The 27,177-nt window shown below is 43.2% G+C and overlaps 1 protein-coding gene across 2 annotated transcripts in view; it reads right to left on the minus strand.

The window, feature by feature from the left end:
- The window catches only part of PTPN1 (protein tyrosine phosphatase non-receptor type 1), an 88,932-nt gene that overhangs the window by 25,590 nt on the left and 36,165 nt on the right, over positions 1–27,177 (minus strand). For both annotated transcript variants that reach the window (XM_081917040.1, XM_081917039.1), the window contains exon 2: positions 2,432–2,522. In XM_081917040.1, coding sequence (XP_081773166.1) covers positions 2,432–2,522 — 91 coding nt within the window. The remainder of the gene's footprint in view (positions 1–2,431; positions 2,523–27,177) is intronic.

Below are 27,177 nucleotides of genomic sequence, written 5' to 3' on the forward strand. Positions count from 1 at the left end.
ATTTCATAAGAATGAACCAGCATGCTGATCAGACACATAAAACCATAGTTTACTTTAACTATGGTTTAATGTGGTGTGCAAGCTGGACTAAAAGAGATGTTATGTTTGCATTTTCACTTTCAATCAAGATAGATATAAGCAGACCTATACCAGGCTGAAGTTGTATGCTTATTTTTCAAAGCTTTTTTTTTAGCTGTCACATATTTTTCAGAAGAGATCGGAATCTCAATAATTCCAAAACATAATCCTTCACCTGCACTGTTGCGTAGCTTTTATTCAATTAATGTTTCACCCAGCTATTATCAATAGTCAAGCCACTTTGACAGTATCTGCACTTCGTTTCAAAAGATCTGAAGTTTGCTCTATTTAGCCTACCCAGATATAGAAGAATCCCTACATTTTACAGGAAAACCAAACTGACTGGAAGCCGTTTCATCTAAAACAAACAAAAATCAATGGTGGTTACCACAAAAAGAACCCCTAAAACTGATCAGTAAGCAAAATTACGTGCAACATTATAGCTTCTATTGAGTTTTCCTGGAAGACTCAGCTGATTTTTAGTCTATTAAGTGATGGTAGAGATTTTCCAGTACATGGCGATACCGTATCTTCAACATTAATGTAGATAGGAGATCTGTGACTGAATGCACATGACTTTTTTAAAAAAATAAATCCTCATGAGATGCAGGTGGTCATTATGACACACTTGGGAGTTGAACAGCTAGAAAAGTTCACCGCGGCTTGTTTGAGAGCCAGTGCAGTCAACGTGGAGACAATTATGGATTTGAACCAGGGAGACTTAATTGCAAATCCCCACTCATCCACCTCTTAGCCAAACAGGCCCAATAATAATAATAATAATAATAATAATAATAATAATAATAATAATAATAATAATTTATTTATACCCCGCCCATCTGGCTAGGCTTCCCCAGCCACTCTGGGCGGCTTCCAAAAAATATTAAAATACTGTAATACATCACACATTAAAAACTTCCCTAAACAGGGCTGCCTTCAGATGTCTTCTAAAAGAAGTCTGGTAGTTGTTGTTCTCTTTGACATCTGGTGGGAGGGCATTCCACAGGGCGGGTGCTACTACCCAGAAAGCCCTCTGCCTGGTTCCCTGTAACCTGGCTTCTCGTAGTGAGGGAACCGCCAGAAGGCCCTCGGTGCTGGACCTCAGTGTCAGGGTAGAACAATGGGGGTGGAGACGCTCCTTCAGATATACTGGACCAAGGCCGTTTAGGGCTTTAAAGGTCAGCACCAACACTTTGAATTGTGCTCAGAAAAGTACTGGGAGCCAATGTAGGTCTTTCAAGACCGGTGTTATATGGTCTCGGCGGCCGCTCCCAGTCACCAGTCTAGCCGCCGCGTTCTGGATTACCTTCAAAGTTAGCCCCACATAGAGCGCATTGCAGTAGTCCAAGCGGGTGATAACCCATAGGGTTGTTGCAATGATAAATTGAGATAAATTGACATGGTCCTGAGCTTTCTGGAGAAGAGGTGGGTAACAAATGGAATTCACTGTTATGAATTGTGGCAACAGCCACTAGCTTAGATGGCTCTAAAGCCAATTAGACAAATTCACGTAGGACAAGGCTATTCATGGTTACATGGTACAGCCAGGTCCAGATGCAAGATTCCTCTTAAGATCAGTTGGTGGGGTAGAACAGCAAGATGGTGCTTCTGTATGCGTCCAGTGGTTGTGGACATCCTAACCAGAGTAATTGGTTAGTTCCTCTGCGAAACAGAATGCTGGATGAGAAGGCAAAGCGTTTTTACGTGATTAAACAGGAAATCACCCAGCTTTTAAACTAGCCACTAAAAATGAAAGAGACTGAGCAACAGCAGTTCTTTGCTTAACTTCTAAAAAGCTAAGTGTCTGCGCTCATTGCTTGCCTCGGAACCCAAACCCACCATTCTGGAAGCCTTTGCTTAGTGCATGGAAACAGGCTGAGCTTACTCAACAGGGAAAAGAAAACGCAACCTTCACAAGCTCACAGACACATCTCTTTCACTACTGCAGGCATTCCAGGACGAAGGTTTGATATTCCAAGGTTTATCACTGGCATGTAGAGAAAGCTGGGCATTTGGAAGGTTGGGGGCGGTGAGATGAGCAAGGTGGACATACTGCAAGTTCTCTACAGCTTTGGGACAAACTGGACTCCATCTCTGCTTGCCCCAGTTGCGAATTTCTCTGCTTTGCATGTCTGTGCCCAATTACAATGCTGGAAGACCAGCGGTAATATTATCAAAATAGCACAGAGCAACCTATTTTGAAATTGTTATTTAAAGCAACAGCAGGGTGTTGTTGTTTTAAAGTTGCATGCACATTGGAAACAATACAGTTTTACCTTGAATTGTTTGGCATTGCATCTGCACTACTTTTGTAAAGACTCCTTGAACGTATTGGGAGGGATACAGTACTTACACGGGCTGACATCTCTGTATCTGTTGCGATTTTTGTTTCTGGGAAGTTTGGCCACTTTACATGGAAAGTCACTGGCTTCATGCCTTATGTCCTAGAAGGAAATAAATTAAGAAATTTAGCTGTGCTGTAAATCTACATGGCAGTCTCAGTTCGTTCTCTGTACATTATTATTATTATTATTATTATTATTATTATTATTATTATTACTACTTTCTTTTGGTTGGTTCAGGAATAAAAAACACTGAAAGCTGATGGCTTATCACATTGCTTGATTCTGTTTCGTGGAGTCTGCAAAGAAACCATTCAAACCATTGTTCCCAGTTTTTAGATTGAATCACCCAAGGAGAATCCTTGCCATGTTCAATCTTACATTAGAGGCTGAGCAATATATATATATTTATACGACGTCACCGAAAAATGATTTTGCACAGTAAGGATTTTAGGATAGAGACCATGTTATTTGCCAGATTTCATTTGTGTGACATACAGGAGAAAGCACAATTTCACTTCCAGACCACAATTACCAGTAGTGGGTCTTGTATTAATTGCAAAATAAGTAGATAGGCAGGGATATCTCTGCCAGAACACATTTGTCCTTTGGTATCCTACATGCCACCATTTCGTAAATACGTATTAATAGCTAAGGGCTGCACATGTCTGGTTAAGATAAGAACCCAAGTTTTCTTGAGTCATCAGTGCCATGGGCTGGAGCCATAGATTTCAAAAGAATCCTTTGTATGTAGTGTGTTTTGTGCACCAAGTCAGCAGTACAGTTTAGAAGCAACGAACTTAAAAGATTTTTGTGCTGCCTTATTATACAACCAAACCTGTCTGAAATTGGATTGCACTATGTAGCAATGAAGTGTAGATTAAAAATATTAAGTAAATCAACCATTTTAAAAAATGACAGGGACTTGGTATAGGAAACACACAGCATTAGAAAAATACGGAAGACCTGGTATAGATTCAGAAACTGAAATGCAAATTGCTAGGTTTTAACTTGAAGCAGTATGAAAAAACAAGCTGGAATAAGAAAACTTAAGAAGTTCCAGGAGAGGGATCTTCCTTGCAATTGCAAAATGAACAGTAAAGCTCAGCTTAAATGGTCATCCAAGAAAATTAAACAAATTTGGCTGGCCCAAATGCATCATTTTTGACTAGGCTTGGAGTGAAGCCATTTTTTATATTTATTTTGTTAACTAAATAAATATAAGACTTACATGAACACCATGCAAGTTCACTTTGTTTTCTGTACTCAATTTAGACATAATAGAGAGTTAGTGCCAGATCCTAGTGATTTTTTTTTCCAGGAACACACACACACACACACCACTGGCAGAATATACACAGTTCTGCCAAGTACTAAACCTGCAAGTGGCCTCGTAAACCCTCTTACATTCCGAGTGTATTCTGACTTTTTATAACATTTCCCAGCACATGGTAGAATAAGTCCTCCAGTGTTAGAACTATTGCTGAACTAAAGAGACTACGGTGCAATTGCTTCTGAAGAAACTTTCCTTGGACCCAGAAGATGTGAACAGATGTCCAATGAAGGCTAACATTCCTTTCCTGGATGCAGAGTAACCAGTCAACTTCTAGACTTTCTAGATTTATTTTTGGAAGAAAAACTCCTTTGTCCACTCCTATAGATGACATGGGGTGTACAACACTGTTGATTCTCCTGGACCTCTTTGTGGCTTTTTATGCCATCAGCTATAGTACGTTTTTAGAGAGGCTGATCATGTTGGGTCTTGGTGGATCCTGCATTTCGGCTGCTCCACTCATACTTGGATGTCTGACTCAAGAAGATGGCATTTCCTCAACATTTATACTCTGGGATCCCACAGCACTCTACAGTCGTACCTTGAAAGCCAAATGCCTTGGCACTTGTACGTTTTGGCTCCTGAACTTTTTTAAAAAACGGGGTAGCCTATAAATACTGCAAAATGAAATAAAAACCAGAGCATGGAATTTCCAATTCCCTAGCCATAACGAACGCCTATGGAGGCACACCTGTCTTTGCCCCCAACCACAATAGTCTACTTCTGCATCAACTTCTGCAATAAAACACTTCATCTTGGTACTGTTGGTACAGATGCTTTGAGAGGTGAAACTACTGCTGTTCCTCTTGAGCAGGACATCTAGCTACACCCTTTGTGACAGGCAGGGGAACCAAAACCGTACGTTGACTTTTCTGTTCTTATGAGACGTCTCAACGGCACTGAGCTCATTAAGCAAAGTTCTAGTCACAAGTGGCCAACTTCTGCACCCTTGGGGAACTGGAAACATTCCCCCCCCCCCAACGTGGTAAGACTGAAAGAAAGCCCGTGCATGTACTCTGACATCAGTGAAAGGGGAGGAGGCTGTGGGATGAATGTGTTTTCCGAGAGATCTCAAGAGACAGATTGGCATCAACTCACTTCCTTCCAAGAATGAGCATGACCGACATTTATACAGAGCGTGCAGGATGAATCATTGCTTCTTCTAGATACACTTTTACTGTGATAAAAAAACCCAACCTTCTTGATTCAAGTATGGAGAAAGCCCTGCTCCAGGTGCCCCCACCAGGTGAAGTGAGGCGGGTGGTCACTACAGAAAATGCCATCTCAGTGCAGGTACCAACCTGGCTGTGGAATTCCCTCCCCAGAGATTCTTGCCTGGTACCTTCTTTATGGTTGTCCTGGAACCTGGCGAAGACTCTCTTTTTCTCCCAACAACATCTGGAGGGCAACCACATTGCCTACCCATTTGAACTGCATTTTATCTTTTATATGTCTGTGAATTGCCCAGAAGACAAGGTTAAGACTGTGGTGGCCTAGTGGTTATAGTACCAGGCTAGGACCCAGGAGAGAGGGGGCACATACCCACTACTAAGTGGGTATGGCAAGAGACAGAAGTATGTGTAGCAATAGGCGCAAATATTACCTCTGTACAGTGGACACACACCTGCACACACTTAACCTCCATCCAGAGAAGCAAGATGCATTATAGCCTAAAAAGAAAATGGTGAGGATTGTGGCCTGGGAAGAGACAGTGTTGCTGAGGAGTGAGGGTGGCCTATAGGGAGAGTCCTGAAAGCCAGATTGAGAAGGGTATTCTCTCTCTCAGTGTGTGTGTGTGTGTGTGTGTGTGTGTGTGTGTGTGTGTACACATATGCTCCCAGTCTGAGATTCCGCACTCCTGTTGTGCAGTATATCAAGGACAAAACTTACACTAGAGAAGTAATAATAATAATAATAATAATAATAAAAACGACAACAGGATTTGGGTTACTGGGGTGCAAATGTTTTAGTGCAGAGTGTAGACACTTGTTCGCTGTCCAATATCCCTCCCTGTTTAGAATACTTCTTTAGCTCTACTGTAAAAGTTGCAGCGGTCAAACATCACAGAATCGTGCTGTTAAGAGAGATCTGAGATAAGCAGACACTGATGTAACTGAATGCAGATGACCTGCAGGGAACAAAAATAGAGCTTAGGGCTTGCTGAAGTGGCAACCTTTTGTCTGGGTAGTACCACTCCCAAGTCTTCAGATGCGAGGGGTCTCACATGATTGAGTGCTCCTTCATAGAGGAGTGAATATATATACACTGGGCATACATAATCAATAATGACATATTCAAATCAACCATATGTACAATTCTATATACCTTAACACTCCTCCCTCCACAAGGTTAATTAACTTTTAATATTTTAATTGCCCCAAATTGTTCAAACCTGCCCAAATAGCTTCTCAAACCAATCCTCCTCCTCCTCATTGACCTTATACCCTTTCATTTTACGTATCTTCACAGTTAGATATTTTAAGATTATAATATTTTTTTCCGTTTTCCCCTCCATTGGTTCAATGGGAGAGGAATCTATCTATATCTATATCTATCTATCTACTCTATCTATCTATCTATCTATCTATCTATCTATCTATCTATCTATCTATCATGTCAGTCACGTTGAAAACTGGATGCCAGGGGAAACCTAGCCTAGTTCCGCCCCCCACAGATGGATTTTTCATTTTGATTTCCGTATGGAGGAGCACTGAAACGCTACAAAAAGCCGCCCAGGCGCAGGTTCACCACTTACTCCCACTGGAAACAGCCCCGCCATTCCAAGAAATAGGTGGCATTTCGAGTAAACCCCAAGTAGAAAGAAGAAGAAAAAAACCTTGAGAGGAAGAACCTCACCAACACAAGATTTCCAATGTTAAATACTTAATGTGCTTCAAGCATGAGTCACAATAATCTCATGTGCTTGAATCGTTCAGGGGGGAAAACAGACATGGCAGCAAAGTGCAGCTTGTGAATGGGGGGGGGGGAGAGGAGGTGACAGACCACTACCCCCCACCTTTCCAGAAAATCTCAACTGAATAGCTTCCCGTTTCTTTCATGAATAAGAAGCCTGATTAAAGCTGCACGAGGGTGAAGATTCATCCCTGGTCTACATGAACCTAAAGGGAACAGGCACGACTTTGTCTTGCTAGAGTCGCTATACCAAATCCTCATCAAATGATTAGGTATTGTACAAAGTATATTGGTGCTAAAATGGGTTGCTCTGTTTGGAAATTGCTCTTCCCACAGCGCCCTGCGGTGCTCACTTCCATCTCCTCTGTTCTTCTGCATTAGGCCACTGAAAGGATTGCTGTATTTTTTGCTCCGTAAGATGGACCTGACCATAAGACGCACCTAGTTTTTAGATGAAACAGTGGGCGTATGATTTTTGTGGTTCATGCTGTGGCCACACACATGTGATTTGACAGTGAGTTTGGGATAGCCCAATGCAAAAATCCTGAGTATCCATGTGGATCCGTGCTTTGTAACCGCGTTTTTGCACCATTGCTGCCCCACAAAACAGTGGATGCGTGATTTTTTAGTGCAGGCTATAGCCATGGACACGCTATGTGATCTGATGGCGAATTTGGGGTGACCCAATGTAAAAATCCTGAGGATCCATGAGCTTTTACTCCCCCCCTCCCAGGCAGCCTCCTTTATCGCTAGTGTCTCTTATCTCCCTCCCGATCGCTTGCTGATCAGCTGCTCAGCGGCTTTGTTTCAATACCCCCTTCCCTCTTTCAAAAAAAAAAAAAAAAAAGCACAATCTGGTTTTCGCCTCAGGCAATTCGGCTCCAGGGACCACACATTCGCTTTGTGAGACGCACAGACATTTCCCCTTACTTTTTAAGAGGGAAAAGGTGCGTCTTATGGAGCGAAAAATACGGTATGTGGAAGATGAGCAGACTCAGTCGTTTGCATCTATCAGAATCTGGGAGATTCAGTGTTCAAATCCCCACTGGGCCATGAAGCTGGATGGCTGATCCTGGGGCCAGTCAGTCTCTCAGTCCAACCTACCTCACAGGGTTGTTGTGAGGGTGAAATGGAGGGGAGTGGGCAGGACCATCACACACACCATGTTGAGCTCCTGGGGGAAATGTCACTTCTATTTATGGAGGAGACTTAAAAGTAGTCTTTAGAAGTATAAACACCTCTCCAAATATGATAAACATAAACAAAGCGTTTTGAGTGAAAACATTTAAACACAGTTACCAAGATTCACGATTAAAACCCCCCAGAAAGAACAATAAATCTATTTCATTTCAAGCCAACCATCCTCGTTGTAAGATCTAAAACCCTAACCTACAACCAGTGCAAACAACACACAGGAACTAAAATGTCCACCTACACTCTTTAATTAATAGGAGACTGATATAAAAACTTATTCAGGGCCCGCCCCGAGATGAAATCGGTGATTGAGCTAATTATACCTCTCAGGAAAGGGAGTTCCTTAGATATAGGGACACCACCGAAAAGACTCTGCCTCTTGTGCCTGCCATACTAATCAGACATATGAGCAGGCACACAAACAGGGACCCTGTAGTGTTTTGGTAGGCATGGCCTCCTGCATAAAAGGGACCACTAATTGTAAATTAACTCCAACATGACGGAATGCCCGATAGTTTGGGTTTTATAAAATGATAATATTTCTCTGGCAGTTCAGGTGGCAATGCTCCTGGATCCAGTAATGATGTTAGAGCCTTTATTTTATTCACCAGAACCCTTTTTATTAAGTCCATCTGATCATGAGACGCCAACTATTTCCAGACCACAGGATTTGACAATCTCCTACGCCTCTATAGCTGTAAAGATTGTCTATTTCATTCATACAGAGCTGTCCATGAATGCTCGTGCATTATTAACACAGCCACCCACCTTCTGGCGGGGCGGGGTGTGTGTGTGAAAAAGAGGGAAGCAGTATGCAGTATCACCATCTACTCAAAGCAAGGAGTGGCCACAAGTAGGTGCTCAAAACTTGCAAGGTGGGAGAGAGAAGCAACTGCAACACCAAAGCTTATGAACCAAAGAGGTTCCCTCTGCACCATAGGTAGGCAAACTAAGGCCCAGGGGCCGGATCCGGCCCAATCCCCTTCTAAATCTGGCCTGTGGACGGTTCGGGAATCAGTGTGTTTTTACATGAGTAGAATGTGTCCTTTTATTTAAAATGCATCCCTGGGTTATTTGTGGGACATAGGAATTCGTTCTTCCCCCCTCCCAAAATATAGTCTGGCCCCCCACTGAAAAAGTTTGCTGACCCCTGCTCTGCACCAACGCAGCAATTTTGCAGGATTGCAACACTCAGGCAATGTTATCCATGGGCTGCATGTTGCAGAGCTCTTTAAAACTGAAAAGAGACCTTTGTTTCTAACTCATCGTGGAATTTAAATCCCTTTAAAATAAAAAGCTCTGCAGAGGAAAAGAAGAAACAATGTTGCTTGCTAATTAACCTAGATCTGTAAAAGAATATACAGAACAAGGAAAACCATTATTTGGAATGTTCTGCTACAGCTTTGTTGCACTTTCTACTTGAGAACCTCTGCCCCTCCAAATATACCCCAATATGAAGCTATCTTTAAAAGTGTGTGTGTATATATATATATGTGTGTGTGTGTGTGTGTGTGTGTATGCGCCCAGTTTGCATATAGCACTAAGTCTTGATGAGCAAACCCAGTCCTGCAGATTAACCATGGTTTGCTTTCTGCCAATAGACCACAACTTGAGGCCACTTTTTGCTGTTAGCTTATGAACCGTGACTTGGTGTTCTGTCCAAACAGAAAGCCTTGCTTGGCAAGGCAACTCTAGGTGCTACATGAGGCAAGAAGAGCTGGAAAGGAAATGACGCTTTGCATAAACAAGCCATGACTAGTCTTTGGGATAACTAATGGTTTGTCGGACAAACCATGGTTCAGTGCTAACTGTTAATGCAGCTCTGTATGAATGAAATAGAAAATCTTTACAGCTATACAGTGGTACCTCGGGTTACATACGCTTCAGGTTACAGACTCCGCTAACCCAGAAATATGACCTCGGGTTAAGAACTTTGCTTCAGGATGAAAACAGAAATCATGCTCTGGCGATGCGGCAGCAGCAGGAGGCCCCATTAGCTAAAGCGGTGCTTCAGGTTAAGAGCAGTTTCAGGTTAAGAACGGACCTCCGGAACGAATTAAGTTCTTAACCCGAGGTACCACTGTATAGGCATAGGATATTGTCAAATCCTGTGGTCTGGAAATAGTTGGCATCTCGTGATCAGATGGACTTAATAAAAAGGGTTTCTGGCCAACAAAATAAAATAAAGGCTCTACCAGCCAGTCATATTAGTGCAGCTGTCAAAGGTTTCACATTTATGCTGGCTGACTATGTTGTTACAAACTTTTTGCCTCAACGTGGCAACGGGAGAAGACATCAATAATAAAGCACTGGAAGATAGTGAAGTCAAGCTTATTTCATGTACACCTTTTCTGCAATTACTGCACTCAAAGTGGGGTTGCAACAGATAACAAATGTTGCAACTTAATGATTCAGTTCATTACAAAAACTGATAAATCAAAAGCAAAGGCAAGTATCAACACAGCACTTAATTCAAAATAATCCATTGTACTAAAATTTCTGAGACTAATTGTGACACAAAGTCTCAATTCATTTAACCAATCTAGCAAAAAACCCCGAACAAACTCAGCAGCAACAAAAATATAAATGAATTAAGGTACTGAAATGGCAGCAATAAGGGCACATATTCAGGTAAAATGACTATCTAAAGTGGTGAAATTGCAGCCAGGGGAGGGGAGGGGGGCCTGAAATCACACAATAACCTTTAACCCCAGTAAGTAGTCAGAATGAAAGAATTATTTGGCAAGCAGGAGACAGAGCTACCGTATTTTTCGCTCTATAAGACGCACCAGACCACAAGACGCAAATAGTTTTTGGAGGAGGAAAACAAGAAAAAACATCTTCTGAATCTCAGAAGCCAGAACAGCAAGAGGGATTGCTGCGCAGTGAAAGCAGCAATCCCTCTTGCTGTTCTGGCTTCTGAATCTCAGAAGCCAGAACAGCAAGAGGGATCGCTGCGCAGTGAAAGCAGCAATCCCTCTTGCTGTTCTGGCTTCTGGGATAGCTGCACAGCCTGCATTTGCTCCATAAGACGCACATACATTCCCCCTTACTTTTTAGGAGGGAAAAAGTGAGTCTTATAGAGCCAAATATACGGTAACTCTTCCTTCGCACACCAACAAACATCCACACAAACACATGATTAGCAAGACTGCCGATCAGATAAAGTTTTGTGTGAAGTTCTTAGGAGAGAAAGAGATAAACTCTTACAATGAACAATGGATACCGAGAGTTTTGATTCTTGCAATTATTTTATCACACTGCTTCGCATTTGCTTGACTACACAGCTCTACTTGCTAACATGGCAGGGAAAGTAAACAAGCAACTGTGACCTTACCCCTACAACCGTACCCTTGCAATGTGGTGTTCCTAGAAAGCCCCTTGCTGCTTCAAGTCCTAGAGAAGTAATTTGACGCACGCATGCGAATTAATGTGAGCAGCCATTCAGGGACCACATTCAGCAGGCCTAAGTGCTGAAACACACAAGCCTCAGTATGCAAACTAGGTAGAACCATTAAATCATGTCAGCACTTGGAAAGAGGTTAATGCAGAACCCTTTGCTCCTTTCCTAGTCATCACACCATGTTGAAACCGGAGAAGTCACTGCTCATCCTCAAGTCTGCCATCTTTGCCAGCTTATGACGGTAAGGGCACACAGATGGGCTGTCAGCACCCCTGCCCTTCTTATTGTGAAATGGCCCAGTGCTGGGAACTTTCCAAAGCCACATGAGCATTGCCTGGAAGCTTTGCAAATCTTATTTTCGGCAGCTTCAGGAAGCTGGAGATAAGGTATATACGACTGCCGGGTTTTAATAAAATAATACGTTTGAAATGGTAATCTATTGTTCTTCATTGCCCAACTTTTGGGATGCAAACAAAAGATCAATCAATCAATCAGATTTCAAATATTCTGACCAAGCCTTGTAAATGCAAGTGAAAGCACACAATAAAGAAGCCCAGGCAAAGGAACCATTTCAAACATTTGTGTGAATATGCAATTCAACTGTCTTCTGTAATACACAGTACTGTATTTCTGAATGAGATACTACTAGTTTTAGTCATACAGGAGTTTCGTAGCTTGCTCTAGTGGTGTAGAGCTTGCTGTTTTAAATGTGTTTTATTGCTTTTATGGTATGGTGTTACAGCAGGCGCTCAGGTTGTGAACGTGATCCATGCGGGATGCACGTTGCAACCCGCAGTATCCGCAACCTGCAGCGGCGTGTCTGCGCATGCACGGGTTGCGATTTGGCGCTTTGCGCATGCGCGACCGCCGAATCCTGGAAGTAACCCATTCCGGTACTTCTGGGTTTCGGCAGTTCGCAACCCAAAAAAATGCAACCTGAGGTATGACTGTACAGTGGTACCTCGGGTTACATACGCTTCAGGTTACAGACACTTCAGGTTACAGACTCTGCTAACCCAGAAATTGTGCTTCAGGTTAAGAACTTTGCTTCAGAATGAGAACAGAAATCGTGTTCCGGCGGCGCGGCAGCAGCAGGAGGCCCCATTAGCTAAAGTGGTGCTTCAGGTTAAGAACAGTTTCAGCTTAAGAACGAACCTCTGGAATGAACTAAGTACTTAACCCGAGGTACCACTTTACTGGTATTTTTATGGTTGCACCCCATATTGGGATCATTATGATGAACAGCAGCCTACACGTTATTTCAGATAAATAAACTAAAATGTGCCTACTCGGCTTGTTAGTGCCATTATGCCCACAAGTAGCACATGTTCTTTTGGCTGGCATGGAAGACTGCCCCCAAATACCAAGGTAATCACAACAGATTCTCTACTGCGCAAACACAGAGAAACAAAAGGACACAAAAGCTGGTCAGAGCACAGAGACACGAAGTAATCAGCTAGAACAAAAGCTATCATGCTTCCTAATTCCGGCTGCAAGCTGAAGAGAAGAAATCTACCCCAGCAAACAATGCCCATTGTTCAACGAAAAGCCCATGCTTCGCTTGGTCCCTGGCATCTTCAGCTTGAAAGGATCTCATGTGAAGGGGCTGAGAGAAAGACCTTGGACAAATAGCAATGGCAATATGAACTGGCTCTGTGCAAGATACCCAGTGAGGTAGGTTAGGATGAGAGGCAGTGAATGGTGGCTGAGTGGGGATTTGAACCCTGATCTTCATGGTGGCTGAGTGGGGATTTGAACCCTGATCTCCTAGAGCCTAGTCTAAAACTCTAACCACTACACCACCACTCCCTTTTTCAATGCAGACTTAGAATCAAACCATGCACAGCAATAATCATGCAACTTGCTGGGATAGCTCAGTTGGTAGAGCATGAGATTCTGAAGCCTAGGGCCATAGGTTTGAGCCCCACCTTGCGCACAGGTTTCCTGCATTGCAGGGGGTTGGACTAAATGACCCTTGGGTTCCCTTCCCAACTCTACAATTCTACGATTCTATGACTGGTCATGGTGTGTTTATTTAAACACACACAGCAGTAGTGGGAAGGGGCTTTATCACGGCCCACCTGCCGCTGCAGTTACTAATTATGTAATTATTGTCCTATGTGTTCTGGCCCTCAATAACAAAGGATAACCCAGTTTAGTGTGGAAGGCATATATCTGGGCTTCCTCTAGAGGGGTTACTAGATTAATGAAATGAAAGTTTCCTATATAACAGAAAGGTGTGGGGTATTTTTGGGAGATCCCTATGTCAAATCTGTGTGGGCTGGTGGTTGCTAACTGAAGTTTAGTTCTGTTCTCTTAGGAAAGCTCACCACAGTTGCTTCTAAGTTAAGAGTTAAGAAAAGTTGATAGGTGAATGGAAGAGAGAATATTAGCTTGCTCAAGTTAGTTTACAGATCTCTAAACATGTTCACTGCTACACTTTAACCAAATTTCGCCCAATGAATCATCATCCACAACGGCGCATACCACTGCGATTAGCTATGAACGAATGCCACAAAATAATCAAAACACGATCCACGTTAGGTGTTTGTTGTCTACCATGGTAATACGTACAATTCAAACGACAGAAAAGGCATCTAAATGTGTGAATTGCTCCCAGACCCAAACCACCCCGACAACAGCTATTATTTCTGTTCAGGGGCCGCCATTACAAAAACTCCTCAATGTGCATTTGTTAGTAAAGGGCCAGGGCTTTATTTAAACAGAAACACATACCATATTTTTGGCTCTATAAGACTCACTTTTTCCCTCCTAAAAAGTAAGGGGAAATGTGTGTGCGTCTTATGGAGCGAATGCAGGCCTCGCAGCTATCACAGTAGCCAGAACAGCAAGAGGGATTGCTGCTTTCACTGTGCAGCTGTTCTTGCTTCTGAGATTCAGAATATGTTTTTTCTTGTTTTCCTCCTCCAAAAACTAGGTGCGTCTTGTGGTCTGGTGCGTCTTTTAGAGCGAAAAAATACGTATATTCTGGCTCATTCGGCTTTACATGTACCTTTTTGAAAACACAAAACGGTTCAGATCTTACATCTTTTGTTACAACAACCTTGCATTTCAAGGGATTTCTCAACTTCAGCTGAATGGGGAAGGGTAAGGACTGTGGTGGTCTTGAAAGAACAAGAACAAACGCTTCGTTAGGACATTCCAAAATACCCAGCGGTGATGAAAGAAAAGTGAAGAAACAACATCTGACGCTCAATCCCACCAGTCCTTCTAAGTGCTTACAAGTCAGATGTGAGCAGACAGGAAGAGCGGCAGAGGGGGGGAACTGGCAACACTATGTCCATGTTTGGACAATCAACTCTTGGCTTAACCAGTGAGAGATTAACAAACTCTCCCGCACATTCATGCAGCTGCTTCTGCTGATCTGCTGGATCAGGCCACTGCCCCATCGAGTCCAGCATCCTGTTCTCAGAGAGGCTAACCAGATGCTGGTGGGAAAGCCCAGCCCAACAGCACTCTCCGCTCCCATTGGGTTTCAGCAACTGGGATTCAGAACCCTTACTCCTCCGACTATGGGCTTAACCTTCGCCCAAGCAGAGAAACAGCATTGTAGCCGGTGTTTGGAATTAGCCAGGCACCAGGAGCATTTTTGTACCGGGCTATCAGCCACTTGTGACCCGGTGAAGATGCCTGAGTGCCAGAATAGCACCATCTGGAGGTACATGCCCGGGGAATCCTTGGACCTTGGCTGTTTTCACACTCCAAAACAACAACAACAGCAAACCTATGGTTATGTGAAACATAATCAACACACAAGAGAAAAATAACTACCAAACTTTTAATAGACATCTGAAGGCACCCTGTTTAGGGAAGCCTTTAATGTCTAATAGCTTATTGTATTTTAGTGTTTTGTTGGAAGCTGCCCAGAGTGGCTGGGGAAACCCAGCCAGTTGGGCGGGGTATAAATAATAAATTATTATTATTATTATTATTATTATTATTATTATTATTATTATTACTACTACTACTACTCCTACTACTACAAGACGTAACCGGCTGTACTTTTGAATAAATAAGGTATACTATTCATTGTATCAAGTTGTAGATTTCAACGGAAGTCTCATAAAGTTCAACAAAAAAAAGCAGAAGACCCAGTGGATCAGTTCATGCATAAGGTCCATACACGTATAAGTGTCTATTCCACCTGTCTGTTCCTAGAGTCCAATAATCCACATGAAGGGTTGTTACGGTTCCACAGAATCCTTTCACAGAGTCTAAGACAAGGATTTCTGGAATATTAGCCTTGTTTCGCCATCCTAGGCTTCATCAGTAGAACAGGCTCATATGTAATATTACAGGATGGTGGATCTTATAGCATAGTAGTGGTTGACTGTTTTCACACCCCGGCAACAAATCCTGTAGAATTCTATCTGTTATATTTTATCCGCACAACCAGAATGGATTTCAGGAACCATAAAGTCGTAGGGGGAAAGTAGGGGGCCGCCTGGCCCCCCCAATGCCTATGCATTCTGTTCTGGCGACTGTAACCCTGGTTTAAGGAGTCATTTGGTGCCTAGCTTATATATCTGAGCTTCTAACACTGCCATCAGTCCCAGCCAGCATGGGCCAATGGTCAGGGTTGATGGAAGTTGAAGTCCAACAACATATGGAAAACCACAAATTGCTCATCTCTGCCTTATAACATTCCCGAGTTTACACAATCAGATTATTTGCACCATTCTCCAATTATGAGGGAGGGGGAACTGTCACCGAACGATGTGCTTGTTAGAATCTATTTTGTGCAAGTTTCACTTGTCTGTATTTAATTAATTCCCATTAAAACCCTTTCCTTTTAAAAACAGAGAGGGCTTTTTCTTAAATAAAAAAAAATCCTAACACACCCCATTGATTTTTATCTGCCTTAACTCCACACCCCAGCCCTTCCCCAGCTCAGAAAGTATGTGATGGAGGTGGAGAGGAGAACACAGGATATCTCTAAGTCAATGTAACTAAAATTCCCAAGTCACTCACACAAAAAGGACTAAAATATTTTTTTGCAAATGAAAACTGCATGTGTTGCTATTTGCAACATCGAGCAGAAACCCGTGCCAGAAAAAAACAAACTATCAGCTCGTTATAGCATCAAGATTAAATAACTAATTCAACTATTCAGTTCAGCTCCAGATAGACTAATGAAGTCCAGAACCAGAGCTGAAACTGCCTGTTCAAATTTATGTCTATACGGTTGCAGCCCAGCTCTAGCGTGTATCTGAGAACCTCTGGCTCCATTTGGCTCCTCAAGTCTCAGGAAATATATCCTCAGGCAAGTCTGCCTGAATTCAGATAGCCTCAGGCAAGTCTGCACAAGTTCAACTTTTGAGACTGAAGAGCCAGGGAAAGGGGAGGGGAAACCAGTGTGGCTGAAATATAGCCTATGGTACGAAGGTGAACATCACATCTGTTTGCTGGGAGCAGCCGCCGAGACCACATAACACCGGTCTTGACAGACCTACATTGGCTCTCAGTACGTTTCCAAGCACAATTCAAAGTGTTGGTGCTGACCTTTAAAGCCCTAAACGGCCTTGGTCCTGTATACCTGAAGGAGCGTCTCCACCCCCATCGTTCTACCCGGACACTGAGGTCCAGCACCGAGGGCCTTCTGGCGGTTCCCTCACTGCGAGAAGCCAAGTTACAGGGAACCAGGCAGAGGGCCTTCTTGGTAGTGGCGCCCTCCCTGTGGAACACCCTCCCACAAGATGTCAAAGAGAACAACAATCACCAGACTTTTAGAAGACATCTGAAGGCAGCCCTGTTTAGGGAAGCTTTTAATGTTTGATGTATTACAGTATTTTAATATTTTTTTGGGAAGCCGCCCAGAGTGGCTGGGGAAGCCTGGCCCGATGGGCGGGGTATAAATAATAAATTATTATTATTATTGTCCTGCTCGCTTTGGCATCTGGCCTCCAACCCCATCCTGGCTGACAGCATGTGGCCCCTGGAAAGCTGCCCATGAGAAAATGTGGCCCTCTGGGTGAGAAGGGTCCCCCTCCCCTGGTTTAAGGGTTTCTCCTTCCAGAATCAAGTCACCTACATACAATATATTTAAAGAATATGGTTTCCCCTAAAGAATACCGGGAGCAGTAGTTTTAAAGGTTGCTGGGAATTATAGCTCTTGGAGTAGCAAACTACGGTTCCTAGGATACTTTGGGAGAAGTGACACAACCTAAATGTATTGTGTCGATGTGACATAGCTCTAAAGCAGGGTTTCCCAAACTTGGGTCTTCACTGGGGGTTTTTTAGACTACAACTCCCATCATCCCTAGCTAAATGGTCAGGGATGATGGGAATTGTAGTCCAAAAACAGCTGGAGACCCAAGTTTGGGAAACCCTGCTCTAGAGCTATGTCACATCTACACTTGGGTCTCCAGCTGTTTTTGGACTGCAATTCCCATCATCCCTGACCACTTGTCCAGCTAGCTTGGGATGTTGGGAGTTGTAGTCTAAAAAAAACACAGGTGAAGATCCAAGTTTGGGAACACCTGCTCTAGAGTTTCTCCTTCTCCACTAACAAATTCCTAGGAGGCAGCAGTGTTATTCTGCTGCAGAAAACGTAACCACAGATAGTATTATGACGCCTTCAGGACTAATAGACTTAAAGACTAATCCTATGGCGATATCCGCAGGGATGAGCAGCTTAGGATCTCTGCAGATCTCTGGTTCAGCTGGCTGATTAAGTGCCCTATGCCAGCTCAGTCAAGGTTTTTGTTTTTTGTTTTTAATTAGTTTTTATTAAACATTTTCTTGTGAAACAACAACAAAACCAAAAAAAGGTACATATAGTGTGTCCACTTTCAATCCGTTTACATTCGGCATGAAACACTGTGGTCATAGACATTATGTGGTGGGGGAGAAGAGAGATTGGGGGGGGGGGGAGAAAACAATCCTTTGTCCCATTGCACAGTGTTTGTGCTGGGCTTTTGTGTCAGCGTCAGGCAGGGGTGTGTGTGTGTGTGTGTGTGTGTGTGTATATATGGGGGAACTGAGAGAGATTGGGGGGCCCAGAGCTTGGTTGGTTGTTCGGTTGGTTGCCCTATGGTTTCTCTGTGTGCGGGGTGTGTATGTTGTTGAGTCAGATAAACATACAGTGGTAACTCTGGTTACGTACTTAATTCATTCTGGAGGTCCGTTCTTAACCTGAAACTGTTCTTAACCTGAAGCACCACTTTAGCTAATGGGGCCTCCCACTGCCGCCGTGCCGCTGGAGCACGATTTCTGTTCTCATCCTGAAGCAAAGTTCTTAACCCGAGGTACTATTTCTGGGTTAGCGGAGTCTGTAACCCGAAGCATATGTAACCCGAGGTACCACTGTATTGATTTGTACGCTGGTTGGGTTTCTTTTTTTGGAGGGGGGGGGTTTGCTCAGTCAAAGTTAAGCCGGCACAAATTCTCTGTACTGGCTCAGCTGACACTCGCGGTGCCAAGAGTGGGACAAGTTCTCCAAAAGCGGTATTCCGGGGGCAGGACTAAGGGTGAGATTTAGGCTGAATCCTAAACCCATCCAGCTCAGTCATGTGAGCTGGGAACCCACCTCTGGACACCATTTTTAAGGCTTGCTTTCCCACTGCCAGGGCTTAGGCAGAGCAGCAACCCCACTGCTGAACAGGGGGTGGATCTGGTGTAGATTTACACCAGCTTAACTTACACCGGCTTGCTCTACGCCGGGGGTTGGACTAGATGACCCTTGGGATCCCTCCCAACTCTTGTGATTCTATGACAGCGTCTTGTGCATAGGATTGCTCACTAAGTGCGGATAACGGTACTATAGAATCTAGAAGGGAACGAGAGTCAAGTTCCCAAAAACTGATGCAGATTCTTGCATTCCGTTCTACGCACACGATTATATATGCAGATAAACTGAAAAGCCGAGAGGAAAGAAGTATCCAAGGATTCCGAAAGTTGGCTACGTCCTAATAAGAAAAGCTCGATTTTAAAAATGTATAAAACTGCTGTCCAAGAAAGAACACAGCATTTGACAGGGGAGTGGGAGGGGTAATAAAAGAGAGGGATAACAAGGAATTGCTTCAACATTTTATTTATGCAATTTGTGCCATAAAAGCTATTAAAATTTCTGGATGCAGAGATCTGTAGCCGTTTTAGAATTGCATACCTACAAATAATCATTCTCTTGTGACACACACTGTACTCTTGCACGGTGCGAAAAACCCTTCCAATACAAAGCCATATGCAACAGTTTCAGCGGACAACTGCGGCAGAACACTGAAGAAAATCCACTGACTATTTTTTAAAAAATATATATATTTTATTTTATTATTATTTTAGTAACAATAAAAGCTTCCCATTGCATCCCAATGAAGTCAACAATTTGGTAATGCACTGAAGGCATCAACAGGAGAGAACAGAGACATGTTTCCATAGAACCTTTGGGTTCTATTACATGACTATTAATATAGGTCTTGTGTGGTCAGGTATAATTCGCCCACATAATTGTATTTATAACTCTACTCCTAAGCTGAGAAGCCTTCCAGAGTGGCTAACAGACTTGCACCAAATTTCACAATCCAAGAGACACAGCACAAAATGAAAAAAGGAGGAGGAGGGATGAGGGTAAACAAGGAAACTCATGAACCAATTGTTAAAAGTTACAAAGTCACTGTATGGATGGAAATAGCTTTGATGGAAACAGCTTTGTAAGAGGAAGAGCCAAAACAGTCAAACCATTATCAGGACTGGCAGAGAACAGGGGGCGGGGGTGGGGTGGGGAGAGAGAGAAACACCATGTATTTGATGCTGTGAGTGGTTAATTTCAAGCAGTGCCATCATGTTAAACCCCCTTTTACTTATTAAAAAAGGAAATCAGAACATTTACACACACAGACACAAAATTAATTTTCTGGCAAGTATCTAATACAGTGGTACCTCGGGTTAAGAACTTAATTTGTTCTGGAGGTCTGTTCTTAACCTGAAACTGTTCTTAACCTGAAGCACCACTTTAGCTAATGGGGCCTCCTGCTGTTGCTGTGCCGCCGCCGCATAATTTCTTGAAGCAAAGTTCTTAACCCGAGGTAGTATTTCTGGGTTAGCGGAGTCTGTAACCTGAAGCATCTGTAACCCGAGGTACCACTGTATTAGCATCCTAATCAAAGCCAGCATGGGTAGCCAGTGTGGCATATGACATTAAACATGCTTCTTGGCATGCATAGAAGCAGAATGTAACAGTAGTACTTTAGCTCAATGCAGCTTTTTCCACAATCACCATTAAGGTCACAGCTCAGACTCATGCTTAGTCTGCAGAAGAACAAAGCTTTAACCCTTAGCATTGCTAGGCAGGGCTGGGGGAAAACTCCTCTCTGAAATCTGCCACTCACTGTAGGTAATTCTAAACTTCATTTAGCTTGTAGCTTTGAGTTGGAATTGTTTAAAGCACTGCTGAAGTTTTCAGACAACTACACCGAGCAGCATCATGAAATGCGGGGCACGTCAAACGGAGATTAATGTATGTCTGTAGAAGCGAAGGCAGCTGGGCTGCAACTGTCTATTAACAAAGGAGTCTGTGAAACTGTTAAGATGAGAGCAGGACAATTGTCTCTTTCACAGATCATATTCTTCCATCCGCCAGTATAAGCTTCTGCAACGAAGAGTATCTGAGTACGAGGAATGCTGCCTGTTTCGCACCAAGAACAGCTGATTCGTTTCATACTTATCGCTGGACAGATGAAATATATATAGATCAAATGAAAACTAAAGTTCACTAAATCACATTAAAACACCCCAGGCAGTGCATAATAATTGCAAAAGCAAAATAAAACAGGCAGCTAGATGGAGGGGTACAACCCTCATGTCACCTATTGGGCTGATTTTAATTTTACCCAAGTAAATAAAAGCACTGTAAGGTGCACAAGTAAGGTCAACATCAAAAAAACAAAGATCATGACCACGAGGCGCATCACCTCCTGGCAAATAGAAGGGGAAGAAATGGAAGAAGGGAGATTTTACTTTCTTGGGCTCCATGATCACTGCAGATGGTGACAGCAGTCACGAAATTAAAAGGCGCCTGCTTCTTGGGAGAAAAGCAATGACAAACCTAGATAGCATCTTGAAAAGCAGAGACATCACCTTGCCAACAAAGGTCCGTATAGTTAAAGCTATGGTTTTCCCAGTAGTGATGTATGGAAGTGAGAGCTGGACCATAAAGAAGGAAGATCGCCGAGGAATTGATGCTTTTGAATTATGGTGCTGGAGGAGACTCTTGAGAGTCCCATGGACTGCAAGAAGATCAAACCTCTCCATTCTGAAGGAAATCAGCCCTGAGTGCTCACTGGAAGGACAGATCCTGAAGCTGAGAAGAGAAGACTCCCTGGAAAAGACCCTGGTGTTGGGAAAGATTGAAGGCACAAGGAGAAGGGGACGACAGAGGATGAGATAGCTGAACAGTGTTCTCGAAGCTACCAACATGAGTTTGACCAAGCTGCGGGAGGCAGTGGAAGACAGGGGGTGCCTGGCATGCTCTGGTCCATGGGGTCACGAAGAGTAGGACACTACTAAACGACTAAACAACAACAAGGTGCACAAGTAATGGAGTGGCCATCAAACCAGTCTTCCCTCAGAAGCCATTCCAGAACAAGAGCAGCACCAAGAAAGTCCTAATCAGCTGGCAGAAAACCCTTAACAGGAACAAGGAGAAAAGAGCTTCCATGCTGCAAGAGATTAATGCACTTATTATTCAATGGAGCACAACCTCCTCTCCAACAGCATGCCCTTGGAATCAAGCTCCCTTCAGTTCAGCAGAACTTGCTTCCCATCGTGCATGTTCAGGGTGCCCCTTTTCTTCTCCAGCCTCGGAGAAAAATTATATTTCCTTTTGCATATTTTCACCATAAACCTTTATGCCTCAGCGGCTGTGGTCTCTGCTCATGCCTAATTCATACACTTGCTGTCAAAAACCCTGTATAAAAAAAAATAACGACGTGCTATAAATTTACCAATATCAGGCACGCTACTTAAGCAACTTTGCAACATCTGGGCGGGCCAGGAAATAATTTGCAAGGCTGGAGCAGAGAGTTTCGTAAGGATCCACCGGCACACACTCTACTAAGTGTGGCCTCAACATGCCAATCAGGAGATGGGGAAACTCCAGGTCACAGAATAAATAAGGCCTGCCAGGGGCCCTATTTTGGCCTGTGAGGGTGCCAGGCATAGCACAGGTAAAGCTGCAGATAAAAATGGATAACCAAGGCTTGCCAGATCCAGTCCTGCTCCCCCCTTTGGTTACCATTAAGGGTTTGCAATATGAACTGTAACTGCAACCCACACATTCCCAAGTGACAAAACTCAGATTTCTCTCCATTGATTTATTCTAACCGGAATAGCCCATCAGGGACAATCAGGGGGAATTTAACCCACAAAACATCTGCACAAAAGCTCATGCTACAGAGGACTACCACTGTTATTTGGATGCAAGGGGTGGGGGGGGTGGGGAGAAAGCATCTTGTTTACACTGCACATTTGTGGCAGAAAGAAACCACGATAACGTCTAGCAAGATGTTGTTGTTCCCCTGTTGTGTTCATAATGTTATGTTCAAACCTCCAATAGGTCTGCAGGTTTGTCTGTGTTCATAAATAACATTCATCTTATACCAACACTGTGGGTAATCATTGCTATCAACAACACTTAAGAGTATTCAAAGCATTTCGCATAAATTATCTTATTATAAGCCTTGCAATAGCCCTCAACAGTAGATCAGTATCACCGCCACATGGCAGATGCAAGCAGTCTGTAGCAAGCTGAGTGGTCTGAGTACATGTTTGCATTCTGTAAAAATGAGAATCCCATTGATCCCAAATCCTCTTTCCCTCTCTACATAAGCATGAACGATTTTTCTTTGTTCATGTTTTAATGATTACTACGGGTGGCATTTGAGGCATTGAAATCAATGTACTTAAGTTATTCATGACTCTACAAATCCACAGTTTAACAAGTTGTGAAGAGGAGGAGGAGAAAAAGCAGGTGCTTGATAAAACCTTGTCACTGACTACAAAAACAAAATTTAAAAAGTGCACATCTGGTCACATTGTTAAAAGCTGCAAGGGTTCATCATTTAAGAGAATCAAGATTCAAAAAATAAATTAAAGCTGAACTTCATAATTGATTTCCAGCAGAAAACCAATAGAATAAGAGGCACTGAATATCGTTTGTTCTTGTAAATAAATCTGGAAACCAGATGGTAAGTTCAGGCTCCAGTTTTCTATGTGTGCTTACCTGAGATCAATGGGGCTTACTTCTGAGTAAACTTGCACAGGATAAAGCTGTCATCACAACAACTTGCAGAGGGCACTTGTGTTTGCCACAGCAAACACAACAAGCTGTCTTATGACACCTTGAAGATTTAACAGATACCTCTGAGGAGTAGAAAGCTATTTTTTTCAGATGGAACTGATGAGAAGTAGATTCAAGTCCACAAAAACTTGTGTTGCAATGCACGTGGTACGTCACTCTAAGGTGTCACAAGGCTTTTGTTGTGAACAGCATAAACCAGGCATAGTCAAACTCAGCCCTCCAGATGTTTTGGGACTACAAATCCCAATCACCCCTGATCACTGGTCCTGTTAGATAGGGATGATGGGAATTTTAGTCCCAAAAACATCTGGAGGGCCGTGTTTGCCTATGCCTGGCATAAACTAACACAAGCATACGGTGTGCTTCTGGATTGCACGGTCAAGAGAAACAGTTTTTCAGTCATTCTTTCCCCCTTCATAAACAGTTTTACATATTCAGGGGTTGCTAATATGGCACCCACCGGTCCCAGTAGGCCTTGAAGTACCACCTATGACGCCCATGAGAGGTATCAGTAAGCATACAGTACCATCAAACACTCACAATGCCCCAGAGTCTGTTGCTCTGTTCAGTTCCTATTTGCAATGGCTTGGCCTCTCTTGCATTGAACACACATCCTAAGACATACCCACATTTACTTGGTTGCCAGGACTGGACACCAATCCTTTTTCTGATCTGCCCATGAGAGAGGTGCAAAGATCTTCTCTCTGTGAGCAATCCTGGTGGTGGCTGAGATGTGCCTTTCCTCCCACTGATATGAGGGGGGAGGGGTTACAGTGCTTGCACCATTTCGCAGGCCTTCTCTCTCCTCCCCCACCCCGCCACTCTTGTAGCAGCCATTTTGTGTCAGGCCACGCATCCCACGGCAGCCATTTTGTGCCAGTGCTGACAGTGTGCTCCTCTCAAGATTCCAGATGTGCTCACCAGCACAGAACCTTTAGTGACCCCCCCGATGTATGTCATCACCTACGGTAGAGCATCTAGGGTAGAGCAAAAAAAGTGTGACGCTTCGTTAGTCACCGATTTGAAGATTTTTCATTTCTCTTCATCTTGTGAGGAATTATATATTGTTAAATTTTCTACCTTCCCTGTAGAGATTAGGCATTTGGGGTGGCTTGGTTCGTGAAGGTTCAATTAGCATGTTCTTTATTTCCCTTTTATAGCAACATACTGTGATGGGAGTGCACAGCTGCTGATCATTCAGAAATGTTCTGAAACCTTACTGCACTCCTCCAGCTTCGTTCTTCCTTTCAAAGCTATGAACTTATTTAGGCTACAACATTCTGTTCTTTCTGGAAAGTTAATAGAACTAGCTCTCCAGTTTTTTGTTCAAAAAATATCTTTGAAGATCTTTAAATGATGACTTTCCCAAATGATGGAAACGGTCCCATTAATCCAATAATGTCCGGCTTATTAGAAGGGGTGAGCTCTTCCTAGAAGATCTCTATCGCTGTACAACTTAGAAACATGGGTATTGTAAGGAAAAAAGAAGGGCACAGAACCCAGGAAACCACCTTACGCAGAGTCAGGCCATTAGTCCATCCAGCTCAGTAAAGCCCATACTGACTGGAAGTGGCTCACTATAGTTTCAAGCAAAGTTATCTCCTTGCCGTACCTGGATATACTGGGGAATGATCTTGAAACCTTCTACATGCAAAGCAGATCTCTAGCAATGAGCTATAGCCTTTCTGCAGACAGACTAAGGACATGCTTCTGGGTCACGGTGCAATTCTGCAGAGCCTGGTCAAAAAATCCAGGGCATGAAGCTTGGGTTACAGTAACGCATTCTATTTAGGGCTGCTCTTGAGAACTGAATGGGAACTTGAGATAGTCCAAAATGTGACCGCTCAATTACTGGAGTAGATCATCCAGTCGAAACTATATTTCAACAGTTCTCGGGGGTTTGGACTGGCTGCCAGCTTGTTTCTAGTTCTTGTGAATGACCTACAAAGCCATGAAAGTCATGTGACACTCGGGAGTGCCTCTCCCTACACAGTCCTGCCCATACGCTACTATCTGATGGTGAGGCTCTTTTCAGTGTCCCACCAGGGTTTTCTACAGTGCTATATATAACAGGACCTTCTCTGTAGTGGCACCCCAATTAGGGAACTCTCTAATGTCTGAAATCTGGCCGGTACCTACTATGGTACCCAGCTAAAAACCTGATTTCTCAAGCTTTTGACTGTTCAGCTGAAGCCTTTAGATATTATGAAGTTTATGATTGTTTCAATTTTACATCAGTGCCACCTGTTTCTTTTGCAAATGGATTATGCATAATATATACTTTTATTATTCTGTGTCCTAAAATCTTAGGATAAAGGGCAGGCTCTAATTATTTTAAATAAATGAAAATGAATTTCTGACAGGTGTTCCATACAGAGTGACAGCCCTATTAAGAGTTCTCTAGGGCATTTATGAAGGGGACGGCAACTAGTCAGAAACAGAATGCGGCCAGTTTTGTACATCTGCTCTTGATACCACCAGAGCTCCTGGGGCAGGCTCACTTTTCACTGTGTGAAGAACAAGGGCCAGGAATTGAACGGTAACTAAAGGATAGGATGAGCTGGTCATACCTGCAGGCTGAGAGTTAGCCATCATTGTATTAACCCCCACAAGCACATTATACTAAGGTGCTCAAGAAAGTTTTAAAAAAATGCTAGCTGCATTTAGGAGCTTCTTATGTAATATTTGCCTTTACTATTATCAACACTCACTTTGTTGGGCATTAAGGTGCCACAGTTGTAGTTTTGGGTTATGTGCTCTTTACATAACCAGCAAATTTCAAGCTAGCCTACATATTAAACTTGGCCTGCTTAGCCTTTCCTCCTTTTGGAATTGCAATTTACAGCTGCTTAAAGTTAAAATCAAGCCAGGGGAAATAATACAAGACGAAGCACAAAAATAATAAAAGATGAGGCAGCTTCCCTGTTTCAAATCTTCACGCATTTTTGTCATCCCATCCCTCTGTAACCACGAGGAATAAACTCCTCCCCAACCTGATTATAAAAAGAGAGTTCACTGTATGAATGAAACAGTTCCAGGTAACATATGTTGCCCACGTTAACAGAATATATAGGAGGACTTCTGGTTCTAAAGTGGGTCTGAGGAACCTGCTGAATCTCTTCAAAAGTTGTTAGTTGCCAGGATTAAAAATACACCCCCCCCAAAAAAAAAATAGTTTTAAAAAACAGCTGAAGACTCTTGAGATCCAGCCACTAGAGACTGCCAAAGCCAGGCTGGAAAAGCGAGAGCTCGATTTGGGCCAAAGCAAGACTGCCAGGAGCATCACTTCACTTCCCCCATCAAATTTGGATGTGGCAGAATGCCTCTATATAGATGTTCAAAAGCTTCCCAATTGAACAGGCATGTTCCTTCCTTAGCTTGTAACTGCAAGTTGTCGCATGCCAAGTATAGAGAGTTTCCATGGACGAATATTTCCATCAAACGCATTCACCAGTGCTTTAAAGGAAACGGACAGCTTCAATGCTCTTTTAACAAGTGGCAGATGTAACATGGACCTTCGAATACCATGCAAAGAGGAGAAACCAAAATTGAAGTGTCCAAAGGCATTCAGATGCGTCAAGTCCACAGGAGTCCTATG

The sequence above is a fragment of the Podarcis melisellensis genome (assembly GCF_964234715.1).
Source record: "Podarcis melisellensis genome assembly, chromosome: 6".
Taxonomy (NCBI): domain Eukaryota; kingdom Metazoa; phylum Chordata; class Lepidosauria; order Squamata; family Lacertidae; genus Podarcis; species Podarcis melisellensis.